This window comes from Eurosta solidaginis, chromosome 3, assembly GCF_040869045.1.
Source record: "Eurosta solidaginis isolate ZX-2024a chromosome 3, ASM4086904v1, whole genome shotgun sequence".
NCBI classification, from domain to species: Eukaryota; Metazoa; Arthropoda; class Insecta; order Diptera; family Tephritidae; genus Eurosta; species Eurosta solidaginis.
The window spans coordinates 87,615,513-87,641,768 of NC_090321.1; the positions used below are offsets into that span (position 1 = coordinate 87,615,513).

Sequence of the window (26,256 nt, forward strand, 5' to 3'; positions counted from 1 at the left end):
AAAAGCGTGCTAATAAAAACAATTGAAGGAGGGCGGATGGCGGGAGTAGAAGGAGAGGACCACTGGTCGTTCCTCCAAAATTGTCTAGATCTCGATCTGTATGTGCCAGATACCAAAAACTATTGATTTAGGAGAAAATGTATATTGAGTTATAACAATTTATATATTTTACACCAGAGGGGTGATAAAGGGGGGAGGGGGGGGGGAGGCGGAGGGTGTCACTGCTTACTTTGTAAGCCCTCGACTTATTTGACCCCTTGAGTCTGTGTTATTGGTGAAGGCCAGTATACGTAAAAGTATAATGGGTAAAAATTATTAAAAATTAATTGCTCGAAGGGGTCTTGAGACCCCCACCCCTCTTTCCATGTTCGAAAAAAATTTCGCTAGTAGACTACTGTCTGTGTCCCAAATTTCATCAAAATCCGTGTAGCCATTCTGGCGTGATTCAGTCGCAAAGACGAAAAAATATAATAATTAAATTATAACTGTTCCTAGGGGGCGGGGACCACGCCCCTTTTGAAAAATATATAGCTAGTAGATCCTTCTAGACTATTGGATATATGTGTGCAAAATTTCATCCAAATCGGTTCAGCCGTTCTTGCGTTATTGAGTCACAAAGACAAACGTCTGGACAAACATCCAAACATCCAAACATCCAAACTTTCCCATTTATAATATATATTAGATTAGATTAGATAACATTAGAAGATATTAGATTAGATATTAGATACAATCTCAGTTCATGCTGGCTACATATTGCGCTATCGAAAAGGACAAAAAATTCCGAATTCTTCATAAGTTTTGTTTGCAATTACCTAACCTATGCTTAGTGTGCATACATATTTCTAAAAATGAAATAGTTCTAAGCATATATGTATGTATGTATATAAATACAGAGTTAAACAGTCACGCCTGTAATTTTCGTAAATGCTGTCAAGTGGCTGTCAACATAAATTTTTATTACTTCGTCTGAAATGTTCGATCCTCTGCATTGTGTTCTGGTGCCGTAATAACTATTTTCAGCTAAACGATCATTGCATTTATTTGAATGCTTTTTATGATAAATCGCATAGCGTTTGTGCATGATAAATGGTCAAAAGTGTTCTTGAATGTTGTAGGCTATAAGTGTTTTTCGGCTTAATAGGTAGGTCATGAACAAAAGACTTAAACAACAAACTTGCATCAAAAATTAAATACAACTTCATATTCAATGATGACAAAAGTGCAGAAGTCAAATCAAAACAGCATAAATGCATACACACATGTTTACAATGTTCCATTATCACTTTTTTGAAAAAGTTACATACTATTTCGTGTTCAAAGCGCACATTAGGGTGGTTCAACTGAAAACTGTGCATGTTTAAGGTAGTAATTTCAATATTTTTTTTTTAATTTTCAGTAATACCTACATTTAAAAAATTATCCTGGTTTCCCCTCTCCGCTCTCTATTCCATTTTCTTCTACTTTATCTTCCATTTTCTCTTTATTCTTATCTCTTCCTTATTCTTTTTATTTCCCTCCCAATCCAAAACCAATTCCCACCACCGATCACACTACCACTACCTCTACCACTATCACTACCACTACAATCCCAATCTCGCCACCATTCATATACCCACACCCAATCCTACTCCAACTTACACTCCCATTCCAACTTACACTCCTAGTTTCACTCCCATCACTCCCTCTCCCACTCTACTTCCTCTCTTTTCTAACTTGGATTCAAGCTTCACCTGACCGACCGATTTCAATATCTTTTTTTTTATAAATAAAACAATTAAAAAAAAAAAATTTAGTTAAACGGTTTTATTGAAAACAATACTTACATGAAGTAATAATAATACTAAAAGCTAGAAAATAATTAGGTAGGGCCTAGGTACTATTATTTCTCATTCCATTTAGCTCATTTAGTAACTCATTATTACAGGGACCCTTTCCTGACAATTTGTTACAATCTAAGTCCTCAATACAGAATCCTTCCAAAGACTTTACTCGACTCTGCGCCACGTTTGCTTGTCCCTCCTCCAACTCCAAAATATTTTGATGTCACTTCTATCGGACTGTACGTAATATTTGTTCCAAATATGAGCCAAATCGGACATCATAGGTTGCTTTCTATTCTTGTATGTATTACGTGTTCCAAATATGAGCCAAATCGGACCAAAAATATGGTTTTTGTGAATATCTTAATCCTTGATCCACTTAGCGGCGATTTCTTTCATAGGTCGCTTTCTATTCTTGAATGTATTATGTGTTCCAAATATGAGCCAAATCGGACCACAAATACGATTTTTGTGAATATCTCAATCATTGAGCCACCTAGCGGAGATTTTTTTCATATGTCGCTTTCTATTCTTGTATGTATTATGTGTTCCAAATATGAGCCAAATCGAACCACAAATACGATTTTTGTGAATATCTCAGTCTTTGCGCCACCTAGCGGCGATTTTTTCATCGGTCGCTTTCTATTCTTGTATGTATTATGTGTTCCAAATATGAGCCAAATTGGACCACAAATACAAGTTTTGTGAATATCTCAATCCTTGCGTCACCTAGCGACGATTTTTTCATAGGTCGCTTTCTATTCTTGTAAGTATTATGTGATCCAAATATGAGCCAAATCGGTCCACAAATACGGCGGTTTTTTTCTTATTATTGCATTGTCATCGGGTTCTGAACTATACTCCAAGTTTAAAGCCTGTAGCTTATAAGTTACTTAAATTTCAATTAAAAATCTTCGTACCAGTCAACTCAACCTAAATAAAAACGCTTAAAAACGCGTCTGCGATATAGTCGCCCTAAGGATACTCACTGGAAAAAGCTACAGGCCTATTAAAACACCGACAGGCCTGTCAAAACGAAAACTCTTAGAATTGCTAAGGGCTGTCTTCTTATGTCCCCAGAAGACAACTTACTCAACCGAGGCGAGAGTACTCTCCATTAGGGGAAGAAGTGAAATGCTGAACAAACTGTTTCTGCTGAACAACCAGAAACCTGGGCATCTCAACTGACATTTAATTGAAGAGACACCGTCTCCCACGCACTTAAAAAGTCATCTCCTCAAACAGCATGAGGAAATACGGAACCTGATAGCTCAGCCGTATGCACAAAGCAAAAGGAAGTACTCAGTGATATTCACAAAAAGGCGTCGGATTACTATGCTAGGAATTATCCGACGAACCCCCTTCTTAGAGTCAAATAGGCTGAACTCGGAGACGCGCTTCACTCCAGTTAAACTTCGATCTGGATACTGTAACAGGTTAAAGTCTTACCTATCCAGAGTCAATCCCGACACACATAATGTATGTCCTACTCGGAACGTGGCCCCACATGGCACCAACCATCTTTTCAATTTCAATGTGGAACCAACGCCTCTAACTTTCTCTCTGGCCCACCCCTGTTTAATATCGAAGTTTCCTTAGACTTCCGTTAGAGAATATTGATGACAATTTCTGATTAGTTGCGAATATTGGTTGAAGTGAAGTACTGCTACAACAACAACAACAACTAACATATCGAATAAAATAATACAATGAGCTAAAAAACTGACCAAAGCAATCAATAGTACTGGGGGGGTTATTTGACTAGACAAATGGCTCAGCTACACACAAGAACACATACAGATTCATGGTGGCACATTTTGTACATTGACCTTTCACTAATGCGCCCATTCGTGATCGGCTTTCACTACACACACGTTTGAATTTTTTCGCTAAGGAAGTAGTTGTGTTGTTAACGCCTTTATTGGTAATCTTTTTCGTATTTTTGTATTCGATTAGCTTTACAATGTAAACGATGAAACTCTCGGTAGCACATTGACTTGTGAGCATGCGCACGCGCGGACTCATTTGTTCATATCAACAATCGATGACAGTCAAATAAATTGTTTGTTATTCTTATGATTTGCTTTATTTAGCTTTATTGCATGTTACTACTACATACAAGCACATCAGGCAGGGACCGAAATAAACATTTATTTTAGGAAAAAAAAGGAAAGGAGGGGAAAGAAAAAATTAGAGGTCAAAATCGCAGATTGAAAGAAAACCGGACGGCGAGTAATCAATTTGTTATTTAAGTCTTAACGATTTGTTATCGATGAGTTATCGGTTTGATATTTTCGGGTTATGGGCTATGTTTTTAGGTTATGTGTATTATCCACTCCTCATCGACAACTAAACGGTTTGTTTTAAGTTCTTTATTGAAGAGGTATGAATTATCGATTTGTTATCGAAGTGCTATAAATTTCCTATTGATAACAAAGTATATAATGAGTTACCGATGTTTATCAGCGAGATATTAATTTACTATCAAAACGTTAGCCACTTATTATCGAAAGGATATAGGTATGTTATCAAAACTTTATAGATTTGATATCGGAGTGTTACCAATTTGCTATCGGTATTTTATCGGTTGGTTTTCGAAAGTTCAAAGATATGTTATCGAAAAATTGTAGATATGTTATCAAAAATCGATCGAGTTGTTATCAAAAATATATCGATTTGATACAAAAAGGTTATAGATTTCTTATCGGAATGTTACTTAGCTGTTATCAGCGTTTTATTGATTTGTTATCGACAAATGCCCATTATTTTATTTATTTATTATTATTTTTTTCAATAAATTACAATTTTACTTATTATTTAATTTTTGCCTAATGCTACAAGTAAAAGAAAAATATGTTAAATAATTAAGTCTGTAATATATACTCCTACCTTTTATGTCTAAAATCAAAACCCTTGCGGTCCCTATCACATGCATACATAGGTATGTTATTGTTGTTGTTATTCGAATGTTGTAAGCTCAGCTGTAAAAACAATATTGTCGCCCATAATTCAAACTACTCGTCGTGCTGCCTTATTCACATTTCCAAACGATCGGTTCCTATATTCTACAAAATTTGATTGATTTGCACCGCCGGCTATTGAGCAGCTAAAGCTGCATATACAGCAAACATACATATATGTGAGATTTATATGAACGCGTGTCTGAAAACGTTCCTCACAGCTTTCTTTCGGCGCTTTTTCTTTAATAATTTATTGCGTGCTGAAATTCTGGGGTATTTGAAGTAGATTAAGCAGCTGTAAGCTTGCTAACATATCTGATTTTAACAAACATGCTGATATTTATTGTATTTTTTGGCATAACATAAGTCTTGTATTCAACATTTTGTGAAGACCAAAAAAAGACTGAATATTCGTGCGTCACGCATATATGGCAGCAGGTGATGGGAAGGTCGCCTCTGAGTTGCGAGAAATAGGTGGAGTTCCTGTAAAAATAAATACAAGGTGCGATATAACTCCGAAGAGATTAAGGCCGAGCTACTCTTTCAATTTACGTCGTGCCGTTTTTTTATTTTTTTTTTACGAATCGGTGGAACAGCTTCATATTTCACGCCGACTCCGAGCGGCAGGCACCCTCATAAAATTTTTGTTTCTAACTGAAAAACCTAGTTTCTGCTGTTACTTTACCCGGGACTTAAACCCAAAATCTTCTGCGTGGTAGGCTGAGCACGCTACCACCACACCACGGGGTACCTTTGCCGGTACCAAAAGTATAATTGAAAGATACTTTGAAGCAATTTTTTTTATCGAGAATCGCTAATCAACAGCAATTTCGAGCCCCGATAAAGCTGTGGCTTTGTCCGTCGTATTGTCACAGTTTTTTTTTAATTTTTCAGAAAAATTCAATACAATTAAATTAGGAATAATTTTATAGTGCTCTTATACTCCTAAGGAAGTATTTCGTTTTATGATAGAACGGAGAGTTACTGAGTTTTGCTGTGGTATTGAGACTTCCCTCATGCGCTTCTTGTTGTGTATTGGATATCAACTGCTGAGTAGAATATCACCCATTCTCGAGAGATGTTCGACAAACGTCTCAGCATTCTTAAAAACCCCTTATATCAAAGTTTGTTTGAAGAACTCCCATACTTAGAATCTGGGGTTTTAGCTCCTTAATATAATTCTGTTGAAAAAATTCCCTTTTTATTAAACGGTTTTATTTAGCTTGACTCTGTGAAGCAGACGGCCGTTGTTTACGAATTTTGTAATTAAAATTTAAGTAGCTTTCCGATGAGCTACAAGCTTGAAACTTGGAATATAGTTCAGAACCCGATGACAATGCAATATAGAAAAAACTCTGATAGCTGGCGCATGGATCAAGATATTAAAAATATCGTATTTGTGTTCCGATTTGGCACATATTTGGGACACATAATGCATACATGAGTAGAAAGCGACGTATGAAAAAATAGCATCCAGGTGGCGCAAGGATCGAGACAGTCAAACCAATCGTATTTTGGGTCCGATTTGGCTCATATTTGGAAAACATATATGACATACAGAAATAGAAACTGCTTTAGTAAAAAAAATAAATAAATAAAAATTTTAAGTTAAACGGTTTTATTGAAAACAATACTTATATTAAGTAATAATATTCTAAAAAGCTAGAAAATAATGAGGTAGGTCCTAAGTACTAGTCATCACACTCCTCAAAATAAATAAAAACGTGTGCCGCGTCAAATTTCTATTGATAGCCAACCGATTACGTATTTATAAATTATATTTTCATATATACATAAGAACGATCAACTGAACCTTAATTAGATTATGCTACGCCTCACGTTTTTAGAAATTTCCCGAGCCCAATGCTTTAATTCATTTTTCTGATCAACGCCCTAGATTGGTGAGGGGTGTGATGACTAGTACCTAGGACCTACCTCATTATTTTCTAGCTTTTAGTATTAATATTACTTAATATAAGTATTGTTTTCAATAAAACCGTTTAACTTAAAAATTTTTTAAAATTATTTTTTATAGGCGAAAAATTAAAATAAAAAAAATAAATGTAAGGCGCGATAACCACCGAAGAGATCTATGGCCGAGCTTCTCTTCCAATGTGCGTGGGGCTCCTCTTCATTTTCCCTAAAAATTGCCTGACGGGACCTACCTGTTTTATGCCGACTCCGAACGGCATCTGCAAGGCAGATGAGTTTTCACTGAGAGCTTTTCATGGCAGAAATACACCTGGAGCACTTGCCAAACACTGCCGAGGGGCGACCCCGCTTAGAAAAATTTTCTTCTAATTTAAAAACCTTATTTCTAAAATTTTGATGTTGCTTTGCCCGGGGTGCGAAAAATTAAACATTCTTTTTTAATGCCTGAATGCACAAGATCTAGACATAGGCATATTTCACTCCTAGACCTAAGCTAACTATAACGTCATTTTTGAAAAAATACGTACCATGACCCATCCAAATTCAAAGCATATGTGTAATCGTTCACATAATATATTTTCTGTACCTTTTTCAGTTAAAGCTCAGAAAATTACAAATCAAGTTTAGAACTTCCCTTTCAAATTCAAAAAGTTAAAATTCAAATTCGAAAATTTCAATTTAAATTCTGAATATTTCAATTAAATTTCAGAAAGTTTTAAGTAGCGTGATCTTTTATTATTGCCATTGTTAGGGGTGGGTTGTTTAGTGCGTTATCGGAGACAGCATTTTTTTTTTTTTAATTTTCTGAAAAACGTGTTTAAGTAGTTCGCTGTTTGAATTTAAGAATTCGATATTGTTACAAATCATTTGATGGGAATACTTCAACCCACAAACTGGGTTTCAAAAACAGCTAACGATTATATACCGAGCTACTTGACAGGCGGATGGCAAATGTACCTCCTGTTTAACACAGGAACGATCTCCCCTCCTTCATGCTTTCCATTCTTTCTGCAGTGTCAAGGAGCTTCACACTAACAGCACTTTGTATATGTGGTGCCAACGTTGCCCAAAACAAAAAAAACTCGGCCGGACGAATCCGCATACTCAGAACAACAACTACACTAATGAGCAGCAAATCTCTAAATAACTAGTCTGTAACTAATTTAAAATAAAATTAATATATGTTTGTATATATTTTTTTTTATTTAAGAGTAGAAGCAGTTGATTAGAAAAAAATATTTTTAATTTTTTGTTGTTGTTTCCAGTAGGCAATTTTCTGCCCACCGACGCGTGAAATCTTTAGCTAATTCTCGTTTTACTTTCATTGTTATCATTTAATTTCAACTCACTTAATATTTATTTAACCAACAATTTTTTGGCGAATTTTTTTTTTTTGATTTTGCGTTGGTTGATATAAACGTCATTAGCGCTTCTATTTTCCGAGTCTTTTGGTTTGTTTGTTTTTTTGGTTAATTTGTTTTTTGCCTCTTCTTTGTATTTGTTTGGTTTCACACTTGTTTCTTTCAACCTCTAACCGGCCGACACCTTTTAACCTTGAAATTTTTTCAATGGCTTTTGGTGTGTTCCTCTCAACTTTTGCGTGAATTTTTATGATCTGTTGATGTTTGCGATACAAATTTTTGTTCATGTCATAATCAAACTGTCGCTTCTTAGTCCACTTGTTACGTGACAGCGTAAATTAATTGTTTACAAATATATCTACAACATATTTTGTAAAATAATACAATACACACAACAAATAAATTTTACGTTCATTAAGTTGGATTATCAATTATGTACTTTAATTGGCTTCCTGAAGTTTAGCTTTAATTTGATTTCAAGTAACGTTGTAGAAAAACAATTTCGAATATGAGTAACCATCGTATGTTTCTGTAAGTGCATCATAGCAGAGGCTATCTTTGCTGAAAATATCTACAGTCCAGCCCGTTTAACTTTCGTTTTATTCGCACCTTTCGAAAAAGTGAACTATAATTTCCGAAATGAGCAACTCTTCACTTACAAGGTAAGCCAAAGGGGTGTTCTTTTTCCTCTACTCTGAACCAGGAGGTGAACACTCCCATTATATAGACTAAAGTCTACAGGCTGCCAAGTCATTGTATATGCTGATGTCATAGCTGTTGTTGTTGTGTTAACAGTGCTTCGCCCCATTTAATGGGCACAACCACACACAAATTGTCATCAAAGTACTCTAACAGGAGTCCAAGGAAACTGGCAATTTTAACAGGAGCGAACTATAGGGAGATTGGTGTTAGAGGCGTAGGTTCCACATTACAATTGAAACATTACAGTATTCAGAACGAAGTTGGGCCAGGGTAACTCGTGTCTCCTTTGGTAGTGTGCTTTCTTCTTCTGCAAGGATAGGATATTGTATATTGATAACGACGTTCACCGGGCGCGTCCTGGCAAAAGCGTTTACCGATTCTGCATTTTGTTTAGGGCCTGCTTATGCTTGTCTGGATCAAATAGCTGTGTTGGCAGCTGCCGGATCTCATCATAGCGCTAACGGAGATGTTCCTCTAACCATTGTGGAGGCGGGTCTAGATCAAGCAGTTGTTTGCTAAAATGTCCTGGTTTGTGACAGTTTAGAAAAAACTACCTGTTCAGCATTTCGTTGTGCTCTTTAATGTTGAGCTCCTTGACCTCAAAATGTAGGTCAGAGTATTATCCTATGAGCCTTAAAGGTCAGAGTATTATCGAACGTAACCCCTAAGATCTTTGGTCCAGTGCCACGAGCACCCACCTGTGATTGGGTTTTTTCTGATTTGGTCCGTAATTTATCTGGGTGTTTATGGAGATAAAAAGCTATGCCATTGTCTCGCCCTATCGAAGACTAGGTAACGATGTCTCCATAGATACTCCTTTGGATGCCTTGCGGAGCTAGACTCCGCAAATATCAACGAAATTATGCGCTACATTGGGCAAACGCGTTGTTTTAGCTTCATGGGTGTATGCACCATTCTTTACAGTAGATATCACAGCGGGCCGCAACAGCCTACGTGAGTCTCCGCGTGGGCAGCAGAGGTGGCCACTTTAACCTAACCTAACCTTCAATTGCACTTAAAGATAAGAAGTCAGAAGAGTCTTTGTGAAAAATTAAAAAATATTTGAAGAATTTCTGCTAAGTGGGCATACTAGACTGGGTCGATTTATTAATCGATATCGCGACATCGATTTTTCGATAGGATTTGGACTCAGGAAAAAATTCCACTACGCATACCCAAAAAAATAATTTTCGAGCCTGCGAAAAAAAATGACGAAAGCGTAAATTTTTCGACCAAAGCACTACCCAAAACCCAAAAAATATATTTTTTTTCCCAAAAAACTGTTATCGCTAATGTTTTTACAACAGTTTGGGAGTGTTTTGGTTGAAACATTGACCCTTTCGCCATTTTTTTCGCAGGTTCGAAAATTATTTTTTGGGTATGCGTAGTGGAACTTTTTTTCCTGAGCCCAAATCCTATCGAAAAATCGATGGCGCGATATCGGTTAACTTTCATCCATACAAATCGACCCAGGTTAATGCATATCCAGCAGGAAAAAAGTACTAGTCAACTAATCTTAGCCGAAAAATAACATAGACTTTTACTAACTGTTATACTGAATTGTTATACCTAACTGTTATAAAAAATATTCACTATCTATGGAGAACTAAAGAGTAACCTAAGATGGCTTGTATTATGGATGCATGAAATCAGATCTGGGTATTGGAGACGTCCAAGGCGAATCCATACAAGGTGATGACTGATATGCCAACCTAAAATAAAAATTCATTACGTGATTTTAGTAATCGCGGATTGCCCATATTGCTTTTTTTTGTTTAAATGTATGAAAACATTTATTTGAAGCAATTTTTTAATTTTATAATTTATTTATCACGTTGTTTAAATTTTCCCAAATTATTAAATAAATTAAAAAATTCATTACGTTTGCGTAACTTACGAGCAAAAACGACTTTTCTTGCCCTAACCGAAATCACAATGCGTTGCGACAATGTAAAACATGTATGCAAACATCAATCCGAAATGTCACGCAGAACAAGAATTGGAAATCAAGTTAACTTTTTACAAAGTAAACTCAATTTTGGTTGCTCTCATACAATTTGTATGTGCATGAGAAATTTTTAATGGAAAATTGCCGCAGCGCGTTTTATTGGGCTGGCCTCTGACATTTTGTTGTACCAAGGCGTTGTATGGAAAATAATAAAGAAGCAATCAACTGCTGAGATAACAACAACTGGTACTGAATTCGCCTTGGAGACGGCACATTCATTTTCATATTTTTTCTCAAGTTTTTTATAAACTTTAAAATGAAATACTACAATATGGAAAGACCGAAGTTTTTTTTTATAATTTATATTTTTTTTACAAATAAGTTTCTGGCTTTGCATTATGTTTATCATGAGTCAATTGGTGAATATTGCTGTTCACGGACATAAATTAGAGATTGTGAAGGACCTCGTCTATTTGCAAAACAGCATTAACATCGAATACAATTTCAGCTTATAAATCAAACTGCTAATAACTCTTGCCAACAAGGGCTATTTTGGACTGAGTAGGCAATTGAAAAGTAAAGCCCTCTCTCGACGAACAAAAATCATGATCTCAGAATTCAGTTGAACAGCACGCTCTCTCAAAATGTCATTCATAAATACCCGTATCCCAGCTTATGTCAAAACATATTAAATTAAAGCTAAGGGGGGCGTTTTTTTTAAGCTTTCTGCGTATTCGAAACGGCAGATAAGATAGGATGATATTCCACTCCTCAGAGGATATATTCCTTGATTTTCGCCAGGAGATAACACAATGGTAGTCGGACGAAACTGTCCACTTGTTTGTATCTATGTCGGAACATTTTTTGGTCGTCCCTACGATCCAGCAGATGGAGACGTTGAGTTACTCTATGTAAGCCAGCGAGGCCAAGCTGCTCCGCACGATATCCAATTTGATCAGGCTGGATCCTAATGCCTTCAAGGCAGCCTGATTTTTAACAAATAAGTGTCATAGCTGCTCCCACTCTGTGCTAGACAGCAGTCCCGATTACCCAGTAAGAGTCGGGAGGTCGATAAGACTGGCTGACCTGCAAATGATCCCAATAGAGAATCAGTTCCACCGCTACCGTTATCTGGGCCCTCCTCCCATTCCTCCTTCGAATGATAACTAAGGTCCTGCACCTTATAGTCAACAATATCCTTTATAAAGTCAGTGCTAGACATGAGATTGGTTTGGACATCGTTTAATCGTCCTCCTTTCATGCCATCTATAATCATAATGTGCCAATAATTTTTCAAGTTCAGGATGACATTTAATCCTTTCCAAAGCCACCGTACTGTAAAACTTTCTACTTATGAGTCCACATCTTTCTGATATACTTATTACATTTTAATTAAGAAACTTAACTGAATTTACGCACATTTATGTAACAAAATTTGATGAATATTTTTAATTTTTTCTCGATCTAGGAAAACATCCCAACGAATTAACGAACTACGAAACAACTAACCTTCAACCACCACAGGCAACCATACAATCTTATCACCAGGTTTCCGCCGATCTTTCCGAAGAAAATATCCGCAAAGAAGCAGCTTTAGTACTTGCACAAGCGGAACGTCACAAGAGTAAAGCGGAAAACGGTGATAACATTCCAACATTTAAGGTACGCACTAAGCGCAGTGGAGACTCGAATGCCAAAAAATTCCATTCTCTACCAACACGAAAAAAGAAGGGAGCAGCGAAACCAGTTTCACGAAGTGTGAGTGACGCAGCGGCAAAAAAGAACACTAAGCGACCCTCCATTTTTGGTCTCTTCAGTCGACGAAGTGACACGAATATCAATCAAGTTGAACGAGATCCACTCTTTGAAGACAGCGGCGGTATACACTTAGTACGCAGCAAAAGCGATGTTGGTTCTTATAATAAAGAAGAGCGCAAACAATTGAAAAAGTCATTGAAGGACGCCAAATTAGCCGCTACACAAAATACAAATAATAACAGCAAACAAAAATTGATCAATACGCCACTAAGTCCCATACTCGAGAACGCACAAAAGGAAGATTACTTCGAGAAGCAATTCAATAGGGAGCGACGTAAATCGGATGCAATAACCGAACGTGAAAAGCATGAAAGTGGCGTAAGTGAGCTCCTTGAGCGAAGTCGTAAGCAAGCTGTAGAAGAGGGTAATATTATAGGAAAGGGTCATATATCACACGGGATACGTGATAAGATACTGACCTTACAGTCAAAGTCGCAAGAGAATATGCATAGCTCACAGCTGCCGGCAAAAAAGTTGCCGCTAACCAGAGGTGTTACGGTAAATGGTTTAGCGAAACGCTTATCTATGGAACGTTTCTCACCACCACCACCTTTATCAAGTCCAGCATTCTCTTATATACGTCCCAATGAAGGTATCATGTATGCCCAACTAGATCATAACGAAGACCCATATTATCAGCGGCGCGATTCTATGCACTCACCCATCAAGGAAATGCGTTCACCATTACGTGAGTATCGTTCACCAGCGCGTGATCTACGTGACATGCGTTCACCGGAACGAGAAATTCCCTCAACCAGTACGACACTTGGTCGTCAGTCAGTTGACAGAACTGATTTTGCTACTAGTCAAAATAATATCAAAAATGCGTACAACTACAGTACCCATAATGGTCGTATCGGAAATAGCAATGGCAGCCGCGTCATAATTGAACCATCAACGCGCGCACATGACAACTATGGATCAGCAGTTGGTGTGGTGGGTCCTACAACAATAAGGATAACCAACTCTCACTCGCCATCACCATGGCAACAACTAAGTCCGCGTAATGTGAGTGACGAAGATGAGGGACTAGGTATAGAAACAAGAAAGTACTATGAGGATGAGCCAACTGCGACGATGCCGTCGCGTAGCAGCAAGTCTCCAGCTGAGCCGCCAATCGTTCCGGTTATTCGAAGCATAACTCCAACATGTGAGAGCAATTATAACGCGCGTGTTTATAAGTCACCGCCACGTGATGAGCCCATGGATGATATTGGCTATAGGCGCGCACGTTTAGAGTCGCGTATACTAACGCGTCGTTTTGGAGAGCCAAGTACATTAGAGCGAAATGGTTACCACCGTGAAGTAAATATTTCGCCGGAACGCAACTATGAGCATAATGGTTACCATCACAATGGTGCCATTTCACTCGAACATAATAGGGAAGTGCGAGAAGAGTCTATGCATCATCGCTACCTCAGCCCTGAACGCGAACGAGTTTCCCATGAGCCACGCTTCCATAAAATGGAAACTTCAGAAATATTGAATAAGTACTCTCCAGAACGTTCCCATCTGGATATAATTGCGCCAACAACCGCACGTAGCACAACGCCCAAGCTAGAGAAGACATCACGTTATAAGCACACTAAATACTACGATGACGGGCGTGGTGGTGTGAAAGAGGTTTACGAACGGGAAACCCATCTGGATGCCCAAGGTAAGCCAATTGTGCGTGAATCGCATCATCGTGAACGTATGGATGGCTCAGTGGAGAGGCAGCAATTGCAAGACTACGAACCGAAGAGCTTGGATTCACAGATTACAGGCACGGATCAGTACCGTTCTTCACCAGAGAATATGAAACATTATGAGATTAATGGCTCGCATGTACACGATTGGCACGGCAGCAGTTTGAAGCGTGATAAGTTGCAGCAGAGAAGCTTTGACAAAGGTGACTCAGGGATTGAAAATGATTTCCGTAAGGAATCTTTTAATGGAGACCTCACATCTAGGTAAGTTTTAAGAATCTCTAGCAAGACTTTTAAATCACAGCAACATATATACTAACAATTTAGATGGCGCAAACGTACTGCGGTCGATGATATCAAGGCGTGTGAGGCATTCCTGCGGAAGGAACGCCGTCACATCGAGCAGCTACACGTTGCACCGCGCAAGGACAATTACGTCTATCGCGAGCGCTCAATTGATGATGGATCTCACTACGATCCACACTTAGACAAATATCCTGTTGCAACTAACACACTACGACGCAAAGATCAGCAGTCGCAGACAGCGAATTCGGAAACATTGAAGCGCACTAAAAAGCTTGGTGGCTTCGAAAAGGTAAAACAACTTTTCACTGGTGTTAGTGCCGGTGGAGGAAGTGGCAGTGGAAGTGAGGGTGGTAAATCCAGTAAAAAGGAAAGCGAACGGAAAATTCGTGGTAATAGTAGCATCACAACGGTGACAGCAAATACGAGCGTACCATCAACGGGAGTGGGAAAGGCTAAAGGACAACACGACAGCAATGGTGAAGTCAGAGACCGCGATCGTTATATGGTTAAAGAGGAAGAGATGCGCTCACGTTACACGGAACATCGTGGCTCGGGTGATACACCGATAGCGAGCAGACTGCTGCATGATGATGCGCTGCGCGAACCTAAGGTGAGTAGCGATCAAAAATTAATTTGAATTGATAAAGGATTGTAGGTTAAGTTATGTACCCTGGAGGATATTAAGTTAACTTTAAACTCGTGTCAAATAGGCCACAAAGCCTAATGCATATACTTTTAAGGATGGCAGTGAAATAGTTAGCGGCGGTTGCAAAGTTTCACGAACTAACAACTATTCTGGGGTAAATTTCATAGACGCAGATGTAGACATTTGGTATCTGATTGTGTATTGGTTACAAAAGCTGTAGGTAAAACACACTTAAAAGTATGGGCAATGGCTTATCAATCATCAGAACTGTCTGAATTAGAACCGGCTGGGCTCTAGTTAAAGCGAAACTACTAACAACTTTCTGCCGATTGGTAACGATTTGCGAGGTAATGGCTGCGTCAGAATAAATTTTATCATGATTTTGGAAGCAGGAGAGAACATCGTCACAATAACGCAAGATGTTGAGTTCTTAAGTACAAACAGCACTTCGGACCTAAAAGGCGACTTTTCATTAACATACAAAATTTCGAGAAGTTCTTTTAAAAATATTCTTGGAGGGGTGAAATAAGGTAAACGGCCATACCGCCAAGTGGCGTTATCCACCTCAAATGGCCAAAAATTCAATTGAAGTCCACGATATTGCCATTACGATCATCCTGCTTTTTCGAAATGATCACAAAGTAATTATTTCTCAAGGTTCCATAAGGGCAATTATTTTCTTTCTCATTCGCACGTATTAAATTGTTAACAATTGTTGAATTATAGCTACGTATTATTGTATTCAGTATATCTTTGCTCAGTTGGATGAAAAAAAAAATTTTTAATTTTAAATTTCCTAAAAAGATCGCCTTAAAGGGGTTTCTTAAAGTTTAGTGAAAAATCAATTGACTTTCTGACCATTTAAAGTAGTCATAAAGCCTAAATTATCTTATAACCATTTCATATGGTCATAATGTCAATTGAATTTTTGCCCGTTGACCCCACCACATTCACACAATACCAGAAAAATATTTGCAAGCATATTTTGCCTACTAGTACATTAGAAGGAATGCAGTTCTTTATTGTGAAAAATCTACTCATCTGCACGACTCTGCATCAAAAGTCTTATGTGAAGGGGCTATAATGTACATCGCCGATTAAAACACTTACGCATTGGTTGGGTACTGAACGACAACTGTCATCAAGTGGTTTAGCTCAAAGTCTAGTTAATAGCTGACTATTTGTATGTCTCTAAAAGTTAGTTATTTCTCGGAATGCCGTGAAATGACAAACTTCCTAATAGCACGTAATGCCGCACTCTGCTCCAACTTGTCTCTTAATTGGTTCTACAAGTCGGCAGGACCTACTTGGTGTTTTTGCCACGTGGAACTTATCACGGAAGATATGTACTTATTACTAGGGTAACCTCATTCCAAACTCTCCATCCTACGGCGTGTAACTAACATATGCATACTTCCTGATTATGTAACGAAAATAGGCTCACAAATTAGGATGCGAGCACACATACACTAAATACACTTCACGTGAAAGCTCGTGTCGGCACTGTAAAGCAAATTGTTTTAGCAAATCGTATACCCTGCAAAATCGTTGGATCATGTAGTCCACTTTTGTCATACTGGAGTACTTCATGGATTACTCTGATGTAATGCTGAACATGCATGCATGGAGTACTCGCCATTTTTGCAGGGATATCACACTCGTACATAATCACATGCATGAATAAGCTATCACACGGATTTCAGTGCACTGATGTACAATACTTGCCACTCAAGTAATTCAAAAAGCTAAAATGTATTCACATCTTCAAAAGCTCAATTTCGATTGTGACGTCGATGACGGTCTCGCGATAACAAAACGTAAACGAATTGGCGTACAGCGATGACAATGCATGGCTGGGTACGTTGATGCAAAACAATGGCGTTTAATTACACTGCCACAAAAAAAAAGTGGTGAATTTTTAAGCTGCAGACATTGGTGCTTTATCGGTAACCATATCGGTAACCTTATAACAACTGATTCGACCAACCTTATGAGAATCAATGCAATCGGTTATTGGTGCCGCTAAGGTCGTAACCGTATCATAGCCAACCAATTGGTTTTTGGTTTACCGTCGTAACGATAAACAGCTGATTACGTTAGGGATACGACTACAGCGATACGACAAACGGCACCAATGACTACAGCTTTAGTCATATTTGCAACCTTAAAATTCCGAAGCATTTGCAAAAAAGTCCATAGTGTACCTATATAAGTGTATAAGCGATAAACGTCAAAACTACAAACAGCCACGCTCGCCTGATGCAAATCTCAGGTCTAGAGTTGCATTTTTGGTACGTATGAGTACTTCAAGCTGAGTTGCATTTGGTAGTTTAATAAAACTGTAGTATTTACAGATGAAATAGTTGCATATATTTCCGCGGAAATAAGAATAGTAGAAAAATTGTAGCCTGCAACAATGCGGAAACATACGGAAAGCAAAATTTATTTAAATTAGAGTCAAAATATAAAGCGCCCCACGGGTAACATGGAAAAATTTCACTTCTAAGGTTGTTTACACAAATTCATAAGGGCAAAATTATACAAACGCTATGGTCGCTTCAAAGCAAAGATAACGTACGGCGTTTCATTGTTTTTCGTATGGCATTGTCAAAGCGTAGGCACGCAACCAAAGCATTTATGTAAATTTTTCGATACTTCGACCGACAGATGAATTAATGAATGCAACACAACCAAAGTGCTGTAAGTGCAAACAAATCAAACTGCTATATGACACTACTTTATTTTCGATATATTTTTCTTTTATTTTCTCTTATATTTTTTGTCGAGGGAGCCAATAAGGTTTCAGTACTGGTGTAAGTGTGAAAAACTAACGAAATACAAGAAAAATACAACGTAGTTCATTTAAAACAAACAAACAAGCCAGTTTGTATTTCGATAGGGTTTTTCGACATTGTACCGTTTTTTCTTTATTTTTTCTGACAAATGAAAATTTTGTTTTTAGTTTCAAAATTTTGTGCATAAAAACACAACTAAATTCAAAGTGTAAATTGTGTGTGCAAATGAGTTTTCAATAAGTGTACATTTTTCAGTTTTTCATAGTTAAGGAATTGACCTTATAACCGCACTGCGTTACCCGCTTTACGCAACAAAACACACCCCTGCGTGCAAGTGGCATCGCCGTCAGCTGTTGCTGAACAGCAATGCCAATTGCACTCAGCAGTGGCAATGGCATCTCAGCTATAGGGAAAAATGGCAACGCAGCGTGGGTAGACAGCCAGAGTTTAGATATAACCGGCAAGTGACACACACAAAAATTGAAGTGAAAATAAGTGTCTGTAATCTAAAATCAAAGTTGAGTTAAACAATTAAAAAAAGGAATTAGAAACTAAAACATGTAAACAAAGTTATTATTAATAAAACAATTAAACTCTACAACGTTAAAACGAAAATTTCATTGAACAAAAAAAGAAAAAGGAAACGTAGGCGTGTAAGTGTGTATAAAGCTGTGCGTGTGTGAAGAACACATATTTTGGTGTCCCTTAAATGGACTCCTTAAATGGCGACCGTGGGCCGAAGGCCTGCAAGTGCGGCGAGTGGCCATTCAAGCCTCCGAACAGGCACTAATTAAAGTGCAAAAATCAAAAAATTAAATATTAACAAAATTACAACATATACACAAAAAAATCAAAAAGAAAAACTTAAAATCTTAAAAATTTAAATCGTAACTTAAAATTTAAAAATTTAATTAAAAATGAATTAAACAAATACAGTTTTTTCCTAAAGAATTAAAATTTAATTTGCACAAAATTTAAAACTCTACAAAAAAAAACCATAAAAATCAAAAAAAAAAATACAAAACTTACAAAAAACCTACAAAAAATATAAAAATGCAAAAATCTTACAAAAAAATTTAAAAACTAAAAACTACACAAAAAAATGTTCCCTTTAAAACTATAAAATCACAAAAAATACAAAATTTGAAAAACCTTTACAAAAAAAAACTGTTCTTTCGAAAACTATAAAAATTACAAAAAAAATACAAAAATATTAAAAACCATCTTTACAAAAAAAAAATAAAAAATCAAAAAATTACAAAAAAAAAAAAAAAACAACAAACATTTAAATCAACTACAAAAATAAAATTTAAGTATATGGCAGTGTTGGTGGTTCATGGCAGTGGCTAGTGAAAAAAATCATTGGTTGAAAGACTAGTAAAGAATATATATGGCTATAATACTGAAATTAATTAAAAGACGTAAATAATAAGAAATTTTTGAGCTAATGATAAAGAAACTAACGGAAAACAGAGATAATACTTAAATACAACAAAAACTCAAATATACTTGTGAGAAAACATTTTGAAAAAACTGTACCAAAATTAAAATTGGTGAAAAAAAAACAGCACTAGCCACGCCACTTCAGTAACGGCAAGCCACCGTGCGACCAAGATAGCGGAACAGCAAGCGAATCAGCAGACCAGCAGCAGCAGAACAGTAGGCGCAGCAGCAGAACAGTAGGCGCAGCAGCGGAACAACAGGCGCAGCAACAGAACAGCTAGCGGTACAGTAGACGGCAGATGGTATGACGCACAGTGTGCGAAATAATTCTCATTGTCATATACATTCATACTTATTACATTCTTTTTCAATTTTCATACTTATATACATACTTCATTCGATTTTCATATTACATTCTTTTTAAATTTTCGTGCTTATATACATATTTTGATCAACATTAAATCTATTAAAAATCTATTTTGAATTGTATTCACAATTGAAAAAAACTGGTAAATTTTCTGAAAAAAAAAAAATTAAAAGCAGTTGCGGTGGTTCCGTAATTAACCAAAAATATTTTTTTGCGTAAACGGTGGTTCCGTACAAAACCAATGAATTTTTTTTAATCCCGGTGCGTCCGAGGATATTCGTATTATAAATTTGAAAAGATGCGGTGCGCCCGTATCTATAAAAATAAAACCATACAATTTTAATAAAAACGGTGCGTCCGTAATAACACAAACACATTGAGGTATTTTTAATAAAGCGGTGCGTCCGTTATCAACAGCCAAGTCCTTTTACCAAAATAAAATATTTTCCTTTGAAATCAATTTAAATAAAATTACTTCAATATACATTCAATTTATCATTAAATATTCAGTCTTTCATTAAATTGCCGGATAATTCTTTCAATTTCACATTAACATTCAATTCAATTTCAATTTCTGTTAAATTTTCGTAAGCAATTTCTACAAATTCGACTTTAATTTGTTTAAATATTTCTTCTTTGCTTCCTACTACATATGTTCCTTAGAAACCAAAAAGTGGTTCCCAGAATTTCAGAACAAGACTCAGATTCCGAAAATTCCAAAAATTCAGATTCCAGTTCCAAAAATTTTAATTCCGAAAGTTCCGATTCCGAAAATCTCGATTTTAAAAGCCCAGTTTCCGAAGGCGCAACCACATACTCGCCCATTACAATCAAAAACCTTGTTGTTAGACTTTCTTTGTCCGGAGAATTTCACGGATTTGAGGAATTGCCCGAAACAAATATTTCAAATCCTCCTAATTCCGATACAAATATGGCGACTCCTGAAGAAAAAAGGACATTTATCGGCACATGTGCTGGTATTATGCGTGAAAATTATAGCGGTGAGCCCCTAGGTCTCGAATCTTTCATTACTAAAATTGAGTTAATCGAACAATTTGTCGACGAAAATTTAACTAGCATTTGTATTTCATATATTAAATCCAAACTCGATGGTAAAGCTCGAGAAGCGATACCAACTCAAGTACTTTCAGTTAACGATATAAAAATAGCACTACGTAACCGTATAAAACCCGACAGCTCCTAAGTTGTGGCTTTGCAAGTTAATAATAATAATTACACCGATTTTGCAAAACGCGTCGAGGAATTGTCTGATGCTTTAGAGCGTTCGCTCATTATCGAAGGGATTACTCAGACCAAAGCCCGTGAAATGGCCATCGAGCAAACAGTTAACGTTTGCCGATTGAACGAAAAAACCAGTTTAGTCAAATCAATCCTCGCTTCAACCAATTTTTCTGATTCCAAGGACGTAATAGCCAAACTGATTGTAGAGCAATCAAATGAAATAAAAGAACGCCAAGTTTTAGCATTTAGGGCGCGGAACAATAACAATTTTAGAAATTTTCAAAGTAATTACCGAGGTCGAAATTTTCAAAATCAAAGTCGGAACTTTAACAATTATAGCCAAAATAGACCATCTTTTAGTAACAGTAACTATGGCAACAACTTCAATCGCGGCAATCAAAGGCAAAATTTCCGTTCCGGCGGCGGAAATCGGAATCAGCCTAATAGTAATAATAATAGCAACAATAGTCGTACTAGCAATAATAGCGGTTCTAACACTTCCAATAATAGAGCTAGAAATGCAAGCGTTCGGGCTTTAAACAGGGAAGCCCCTCAGGAGCGAACACTGAGGGAGGACGAACTAATTCAGCTCACAGTTTTTCTTCTAAAAATGTTTATTGTCTTTTGATAATTTTGATTGAGCTTTAGGCCAGATTATTGAATAAAACTTCTTTTTTAGTAGTATTCAAAATATATTTATTTTTCGATATTTCGACTTCAATCTGAAGTCATCATCAAGAATCTACGAAAAGAAAACAATTAACATTTTTAAACATACATTTCCGTAGCAAAAATACGACTTACACATATGGATATGTATGATCGACTGAACAGAAATTATGACAACATAATTTTAGTAAAAACAAAAGAGCGAAAAATATAAATAAAGATAAATCAAAAACTCCCGCGAATATAAACAATTTCATGTACCGCAAGTGTAAACAAAAAACATATGTATACAATAAAATTATTTAATTATTATTATTTATTGTCTTAACTTAAATTATTCCGATTTTATACAAATAAATATTACTTGCTCTAACAAATTTTGTACATTTCTGGTCGATACACAAGCCGACATTTCGTTAATTAAAATTTCTTCTCTTAATAAAAATTTTTCAATTAATAACAATGATACAATTAATATTACTGGAGTAACTACAGATACAGTTTCTACATTAGGTACTTTTACAACCAACTTACACTTTTCAAATTTTTATATCAAACATACGTTGCACGTGGTAGACAATGATTTCAACATTCCATCAGATGGAATACTTGGTAAGGATTTCCTAAAAACAAATAAATGCGATATCAGCTATGCAACAAATTGCATTTCCTTCTGGATAGGCAATGAAATGATCGCACTTCCCATCCTTCACGGAATGGAAAGCGATACATTTGTTATACCACCTCGTTGCGAAGTTTATAGAATTTTCGCCTTGGAAACAGACTCAGAACCACTTTTTGTGGATTCTCAAGAGATTTCTGACGGTGTTTTCACAGCGAAATGTATAGTTGATACTAGTAATCCGATCATTAAGGTAATAAATACCACAAATAGCGTAAAATACGTAAACAACCACAACATTCAAACTGAAAAACTTTCTAATTATAACGTTTATAAAATCAATAACCCAGTAAAGCAAGATAGTCGTAATAAAGAACTTAAAAGCATTTTAGAAAAACAAATACCTAATTATGCTGAAAATAAGCTTATTAACTTATGTTTACAATATTCCGATATTTTTGCGCTAGACAATGATAAAATGACAATAAACAATTTTTATGAACAAAAACTAAGACTAAACGATACAACGCCAGTAAACATTAAAAATTACCGCCTATCATATTCGCAGCGCGAAGAAATAAATAAACAGGTTAATAAATTATTGGAAAGCGATCTGATCGAAAATAGTTGTTCGAATTATAACAGTCCGTTGATTTTGGTACCGAAAAAAGACCTAAATGGCCAGAAATCGTAAAGAATGTGCGTTGACTTTAGGGCTGTAAATAAAAAGTTAATTGCCGACAAATTTCCATTGGCACGTGTAGACGATATTTTGGATAACCTTGGCCGTGCGAAATTTTTTTCTACATTAGATCTTTTTTCGGGTTTTCACCAAATCCCACTTAACAAAGATTCAAGAGACATAACATCTTTTAGTACTGACCGCGGAGCTTTACGATGGATGGTGTTACCATTTGGTCTAAACGTAGCTCCAAATTCATTTTCAAGAATGATGTCAATTGCATTTTCTAGAATATATTAAAGGAAAATCTAACGTAGGTGCAGACGCATTATCGCGAATTTCAATTCAAGAACTTAAAAATTCCAATAATCAAATTTTATCAGTACAGACGAGGTCTATGACGAAACCTCACGAACAATTACAACAATCGGCTGAAGACATAAACGAAGAAAATGTCAAATTACAGGTATTCGACAAATTTTCATATAATTTTTCCAAGAAAATTCATAGGATAAAAAGCCAAATATGTCATGACAACGCTAATGATAGAATCAATTTAAAAATATATGCGCATTTAAAACATAAAAAACTCGAGTTACTTAATATTGTGTGTACTAACAAAATAATGCAATTAGATGAATTACTTTTGAAGCTTGAAAAAGAAGCTGGTAAACACAACATTATGAAAGCAGAATGGCAAAAAGATGATCAGTTATTTAAATATTTTTCTATTTCAAATTTTAAAAGTACAGGGAATTCAATTTTAAAAAATTTACAAATACTATTAATAGAACCTGTCGAAACAGTTACGGACAACGACAAGAAACTTAAACTAATGGAAATTTACCAGAATGACCCGATATCAGGAGGTCACTGCGAAAATAAAAAGCTTTACGCAAAAATACGTACAAAATATTATTGGAAAGGTATGACCCGTGATATTGCCACATACGTCAAAAATTGCAAAAAATGCCTTTTGAATAAAGTCAAGCCAAAAACCAAAGAAAATTTGGTGCTTACACCAACACCCTGCAAACCTTTCGATGTCGTAGTTATAGATACAATAGGACCTTTGCCTGAGTCGAATAATGGGAATAGGTTCGCGGTTACCATTATGTGCGACTTAAGCAAATACCTAGTTACAATATCTATCCCTGATAAGACAGCAAAAACAATTGCAACAGCCATTTTTGAAGGCTTCATCCTCATTTATGGCATAATGAAATCAATTAAAACCGATTTAGGAACTGAATATAAAAATGAAATTTTCTCTGAATTAACTAAACTCCTAAAAATCGAACATAATTTTTCTACAGCTTACCATCATGAAACCCTAGGTACAATTGAAAGAAATCATCGGGTGTTTAATGAATATTTACGAGCTTTTCTAAATGATAACTTCCCCGAATGGGACGTTTATTTGAAATATTTTACATTTTTGTATAATACAACTCCTAGTACAATTTTTGATAATGGATTTACTCCATACGAATTAGTATTTGGTAGAAATGTTACCTTACCAAATGAAGTTCAAAAGGAACAAATCGATCCAATTTACAGTGTTGAAAATTATGCAAAAGAAGTAAAATATAGACTACAAAAACGCATAAAATAGCAAAAGGTTTAATTAATAAACATAAAATTAAAAATAAGGATATACATGATAAGAGGGCGCGTCCGTTAGCAATTAACATAAACGATAAGGTAGTAATACAAAAAGAACCTAGAAATAAACATGAAAGCATTTACCAAGGCCATATATAGTCACAAAAATTGATAGAGTTAATGTCACGGTTTTTGATGAAATAAACAAAAAGGAAAAAACCGTTCACAAAAACCGAATCAATAAGGTAAACTGGTAACTTTTTCTCATACAAATTTACAAACTAGCTTGTAACTAATTTTAAATTTTCATTACTCTGTTATTGAAGCATGAATTGTCAAATTAAAATTTATATTAATATACGAAAACATAAATTTCAATTTGCATGTAAATAAAACAAAATATTAATATGCACACACTATTTGTAATAAATATATATATATAATACATTAATAGTGCAATAGAAATTAGAAAACAAATTACATGTAAGTAATTAAATTAATATTAACAAAATTTCATATGTGAAAGGAAAAAATTGTTCTGATTGAACGAATGAGAAAAAAGGGGAGGAACACCCTAATATCATACATTCATTCAACCAAAACAATTTGAAAGTCATGAGAACAAGAAGAATATGACAAATCTGATCAACTTGTCAGATTCTTCTTTTTCTAAGGAAGGGTGGTATAACCGCACTGCGTTACCCGCTTTACGCAACAAAACACACCCCTGCGTGCAAGTGGCATCGCCGTCAGCTGTTGCTGAACAGCAATGCCAATTGCACTCAGCAGTGGCAATGGCATCTCAGCTATAGGGAAAAATGGCAACGCAGCGTGGGTAGACAGCCAGAGTTTAGATATAACCGGCAAGTGACACACACAAAAATTGAAGTGAAAATAAGTGTCTGTAATCTAAAATCAAAGTTGAGTTAAACAATTAAAAAAAGGAATTAGAAACTAAAACATGTAAACAAAGTTATTATTAATAAAACAATTAAACTCTACAACGTTAAAACGAACATTTTATTGAACAAAAAAAGAAAAAGGAAACGTAGGCGTGTAAGTGTGTATAAAGCTGTGCGTGTGTGAAGAACACATATTTTGGTGTCCCAAAATGGACTCCTTAAAACCTCAAGATTCTTGTGTTACACAAATATATTGAACTTGCGAACAGAAATCCTAGAAAATATTTTACCGATATACTTTGTTGTTGAGTTCGAAAAGTGTTTCACAATAATTTGAAAAACTCTACGTTTTCTATGCTTTTTACTCTTAGGAGTAACCTCATGTATTAAGTTAAATTTTTAAAGAAAATTAATAACTCTGAACTGAACAATTTTCACTATGATATAAAATTAAAATGTTGTGGAACAGGAACAACACTTTTGTGACTACGTAAACCCTGTTTAAATCTTTTACGTCTCTGCACAGAACCCTAATTGACCGCTTTCAACCGAAACAACAATGGCAACCCAGATTTTCCCATTATGCTCACTTAAGCTAGTGCCTGTCAGAAAAAAGTCAACACTCTTGTCCTTGTACACTATGAAAAAGTCAAAAGCACCAAAATTGTGGTTTTGCAAATAAAACTTAAATTTTCCAACTAAATTGATGTTAGTTTTCTAGTGTTTTTAGAACAAAATGAAAAAA

At 35.8% G+C, this 26,256-nt stretch overlaps 1 protein-coding gene across 1 annotated transcript in view; it reads left to right on the forward strand.

Annotated features, from left to right (window-relative positions):
• blo (bloated) overlaps positions 1-26,256 on the forward strand; it is a 412,052-nt gene that overhangs the window by 339,478 nt on the left and 46,318 nt on the right. Inside the window, exons 4-5 of the mRNA XM_067772656.1 lie at positions 12,195-14,496; positions 14,560-15,148. Of these exons, the coding sequence (XP_067628757.1) occupies positions 12,195-14,496; positions 14,560-15,148 (2,891 nt within the window). The remainder of the gene's footprint in view (positions 1-12,194; positions 14,497-14,559; positions 15,149-26,256) is intronic.